Source organism: Enoplosus armatus, chromosome 15 (assembly GCF_043641665.1).
Source record: "Enoplosus armatus isolate fEnoArm2 chromosome 15, fEnoArm2.hap1, whole genome shotgun sequence".
Classification (NCBI taxonomy): Eukaryota; Metazoa; Chordata; class Actinopteri; order Centrarchiformes; family Enoplosidae; genus Enoplosus; species Enoplosus armatus.
In genome coordinates, this window is record NC_092194.1 from 8,549,186 (window position 1) to 8,554,091 (window position 4,906).

At 43.7% G+C, this 4,906-nt stretch overlaps 1 protein-coding gene across 1 annotated transcript; it reads left to right on the forward strand.

Moving 5' to 3' along the window:
* Positions 1–734: 734 nt before the first annotated feature.
* Positions 735–4,096, forward strand: LOC139297234 (actin, alpha cardiac muscle). The gene is made up of 9 exons (XM_070919807.1): positions 735–758; positions 1,871–2,022; positions 2,143–2,271; positions 2,462–2,572; positions 2,665–2,749; positions 3,036–3,197; positions 3,290–3,481; positions 3,576–3,757; positions 3,851–4,096. Exons 2-9 carry the CDS (start codon positions 1,894–1,896, stop codon positions 3,992–3,994), a joined length of 1,134 nt encoding a protein of 377 aa, XP_070775908.1. The 5' UTR covers positions 735–758; positions 1,871–1,893; the 3' UTR covers positions 3,995–4,096.
* The last annotated feature ends 810 nt before the right edge of the window (positions 4,097–4,906 follow it).

Here is a 4,906-nt window from a genome sequence, read left to right on the forward strand (position 1 = left end):
TATACAATGTTTTCATCTCCTTAACTAGACACCAGTGATGCTGCCCTGACTAGGTCATCATAGTGGACCTTCTAGGTGGCTATGAGTGCAGTAAAACCTCTTTAGAGATATGACATACGTGTTCCTGCACATTAGTGGCACATTATGCATCTGAGTAACAGAAAATACAGTATTTAAAATTTTAAAACTGAATGATATTCACACTGTGTCTTGATTTTGATAAATCATTTCAGGGCTATAAAGAAATTATACAGCGACACACACAAGTGTGAATTGTTTTAAGGCATGGAGTTACAAATTTCATAAAGTTCATGAAATAAACCTTCATCTTAGGAATGCAGATTACTCTTTATGTTCCCTCCTGAAATTCATTTGCATTAATATTAATGTTGTTCTCTTGTATTAAATAATACAATGAATAAACAAAATGGGACAGATGCCTGTATGATAAGACTTCCTTTTTTGTTGAGACCTAACAATATTATTATTATTATTCCATTAACTATCACATTCACTTCTGAACTTTTTATTCTCTACCAACATTTCATTAAAACTGTGTCAGTTGAGGGACTTACATCCATGTATGTAAAACACACTTTCCTGTGGCTTGTTGAATTTTGCTGGCAGCTCTTATTTGGACTTGTGTGAACCCTCGGCCCCGCCCCTGGTCCCTAGACCCGGTCTGGGTCTTATTTAAGGGGCTCTTCTGACCCTCAGCCTTTGTCCCAGTGGAAGCATCCGCCTACCAGTGCACCTTGGTGAGTACATTTCACAGCTTGTTACTCTGAACCACTGTGGGTATCTGTGTGAGTTGTGTGATTAGTTTCACTATTTTCACCAATAGTTGTGCTGTGAGCTGATGATACTTAGATGAATGAATGGATGGTGCAACTTCAGCTAACTAATGGATTTCACAAGTTGTAGCTGCTAACTGAACTTGCTGTGAAGTTAAAATTGGAGTCACTGGTTATGCTAGACTGATTGCCATGGGATATTGAGATTAACATTATCAGATGATGTAATTTTCTGTGATAAGGACACTCCATGGCATTGGAGCTTTCTGTGGAAAAAGCATAGACAGAAGTATACATACAGTGTGTCAAACATATTATGTGGTAGTATTACTTGGATCAGCATACAAAAGCTGTGGAGAAGTTGGCCAAATTCACCTCTGCACCAATGAATGAAGTGAGGAGGCAGCTGGGGCATGGAGCCATGTAGTAAAACAAAAGTGTCACGGTGTGGCGACAGATGGGTGCTGGCTTGGCAATCAGACAAGCTCTCCCTCAGACCTGAAATAGCAGGAGATCCATGTGTCACTTGTTTCACCCTGTTAAGCACAGCAGGGGTGCTGAGCTTAAAATAGATCCCAGGTTTCTCTGTTATGCCCCTTTTTGGTGCTACCTCAGCAGCTCTGAGATGTCCCAGGAACAATCCTTGTTGTGGAGATATGGTATCAGTAGCTGTACAACAAGGTTAGCACCAAAATAGCATCCAAAGGCATGTTCTAATTAGCTATCTATACATAGCACCCATTGAGGTGGGTTGTATTAGTGTTTGAAAGTGATAATACCTTTAGAGCAGCTATGGGAGAGTGTTGGCAGGTCTTCAAATGCACTCTGCATCACAGCTAATACATGTATTAATCATGAGTGATTTACTGATTATGTCACTGACCTCTCCAGATATAGCAGGTCTAGTCACTTCATCACATCATCTGCCGCTCCAGTGATAAAGTGTCTGTGATTCTTCAATTATAACAGGCCCTCATGCTATGTATTCTATGGCGAGCAGTTTAGACAGCTGCTCCTAACACCCAGCCTAAAACCCTTTCTCTCCTTGTGCTCCCACCCCACCCCTCACATTTTAGACCACCCCAGTTAGAGCCTAATCATGTGTGACGACGACGAGACTACCGCCCTTGTGTGTGACAACGGCTCTGGCTTGGTCAAAGCTGGATTTGCCGGAGATGACGCTCCCCGTGCTGTCTTCCCTTCCATCGTTGGAAGGCCCCGCCACCAGGTAGGCTTAAATCTGTCCCCTTTTACTCCATACCAAATCTTATCCTGCTTTATGAGTGATGAAAAAAGTGGGACCAGCTTCTCCCTATGTCTTATGTTCCTCTTTTGCTTCTTCCCTCAGGGTGTGATGGTGGGTATGGGTCAGAAGGACAGCTACGTAGGTGATGAGGCACAAAGCAAGAGGGGTATCCTGACCCTGAAGTACCCCATCGAGCATGGCATCATCACCAACTGGGATGACATGGAGAAGGTGTGTGTTGACAGTGAGACTCATTTACAACATTCATGACAGCTGACTTTCCACATCCTTGACAATTCACAGCCTGGCCAGCGTCGCAAAGGCGGCTTATTTTTAGATTTTTTTAGAAGACCTGGTTGTTGTTTGCTAAGTCAAGAGTTGTTTCAGTCCAGACTTCAGCTGTTCTTTTTTCCTCTGTCAGATCTGGCACCACACCTTCTACAATGAGCTGCGTGTGGCCCCTGAGGAGCACCCCACCCTGCTCACTGAGGCCCCCCTGAACCCCAAAGCCAACAGGGAGAAGATGACCCAGGTACTTTACAGTCACTACTCTCCTGCTCCGTTTTAACACGTGTTCCTGGGTTAAGACAAACCTTTCACATCCCTCTTGCTTTTTTCTTGCAGATCATGTTTGAGACCTTCAACGTTCCAGCTATGTATGTGGCCATCCAGGCTGTCCTGTCCCTGTATGCCTCTGGTCGTACCACCGGTCAGTACACTGCAGCTTTTTCACTTGTACACAGTTTAGCCAGTTAACCTGAAATAAGAGGGAATTGTGCTGCAAGGGAGAAACTGTTGACCATTTACACTCTGAGGAGCATGTCTGTCAGCTGGATACATTCCTGTCTCATTGTCTCTCTCCAGCAGGGTGTGTTCCAAGTGATGTCAGCAGCATAGTATAGTTTATGATGTGAGACATACTTGAAGAGCTGCCAATCCTCACCTTCACCGGCATGCACAGCTGACTAACCATGGTGCTTTTCTGCTTGCTAAAGGTATTGTGCTGGACTCTGGTGATGGTGTGACCCACAACGTCCCCATCTATGAGGGTTATGCTCTGCCACACGCCATCATGCGTCTGGATCTGGCCGGTCGTGACCTGACTGACTACCTGATGAAGATCCTGACTGAGCGTGGCTACTCCTTTGTCACAACTGGTAGGCCCATGCCATCATGGTTCATTCGTTTAATGCGTATACGAGAGGTGTGAAAGTGTTTTTTCTCAATACGTGAACTTTCTGCTCCTTAGCTGAGCGTGAGATCGTGCGTGACATCAAGGAGAAGCTGTGCTACGTGGCTCTTGACTTTGAGAATGAGATGGCCACCGCTGCCTCCTCCTCCTCCCTGGAAAAGAGCTATGAGCTTCCCGACGGTCAGGTCATCACCATTGGTAACGAGCGTTTCCGTTGCCCAGAGACCCTCTTCCAGCCTTCTTTCATTGGTGAGTAATTGGTTGCATTTGTTTTGTCATAGATCTAAGAAATGCAGTATTTTGTCTCAGACAAAACTCATCCTTTTTACTTGTCCTTTACCAGGTATGGAGTCTGCTGGTATCCATGAGACCGCCTACAACAGCATCATGAAATGTGACATTGACATCCGTAAGGACCTGTACGCCAACAATGTGCTGTCTGGTGGTACCACCATGTACCCTGGTATTGCTGACCGTATGCAGAAGGAGATCACAGCTCTGGCCCCAAGCACCATGAAGATTAAGGTGAGAGACCTGCAACGGTTTTAGGTCATCAAGTTCATCAACACAGTGAATTAACACTTAATGAAATTCAAATGTTGTTTATTCATTGCTTAGATCATCGCTCCACCTGAGAGGAAGTACTCCGTCTGGATCGGCGGCTCCATCCTGGCTTCCCTGTCCACCTTCCAGCAGATGTGGATCAGCAAGCAGGAGTACGATGAGGCCGGCCCCTCCATTGTCCACAGGAAATGCTTCTAAACTCACAACCAACCTCTTTTCGTCCACGCATTTGTACGTTGTTGTCTCCTGTATATATATGTGTATGTTCTATTGTAATAAAGATAAGCCCTTGTGAGAGTATCTCCTGTGCTCTTGTTATGACTGACAGAAAATGTGCAACATTAGCAGGTGAACGTGGGGTATTTGAGCTGTAAATGATAGGTAAAAATGCAGGGACCTGCTCCAAGAATATTTCAATTATTTTTAAATTATCTGAATAACTTTTCAGAGTAAAACACTGACCAAAAGTTCAAAGTAGGGATACATTTTTAGTACAAGACACCAGTATACTTTGGACGCCCATCCATTGGTTTCAAACATGCAGTCCTTATATCTAGGAAAGTGCAGTCACATAACATCATCTATTTTGCAGACACTTTTATCCAAAGCGTCTTACAATAAGTGCGTTCAACCATTTGGATACAACCCAAAAATTGCAAGAAAAGTGTTTTTTATGGGCTAAGGTGCAGTTTGAACAGATGAGTTTTCAGTCTGTAATGGAAGATGTGCGTAGTTTCTGCTGCCCTGATGTCAATGGGGACCTTGTTCCACCATTGTGGAGCCAGGCCAGTAAACAGACAATACTTTGAGCAGCCGATAAACATTGACCAAAAAACGGTCTCAGCATTATACCTTGAATCTAATAGAAAGCTCTTGTGCAGGACCTAAAGACACTCTGCTGCGATATCTTTAGATATTGCCAATTTTCAAAACTTACCCTGAAAGTAAAAAGTTAATTTCCACTGTTGGAGTTTTCTCAAATTGGATCTAGTCCTTGTCCATTAAACCTCTATCATGTTTACAACAAAGCAAATACACAAAATAATGAGTGACACTAACATTAGATATGTATACCGTACCATATATACATACACCACAGATCCTGTGTGA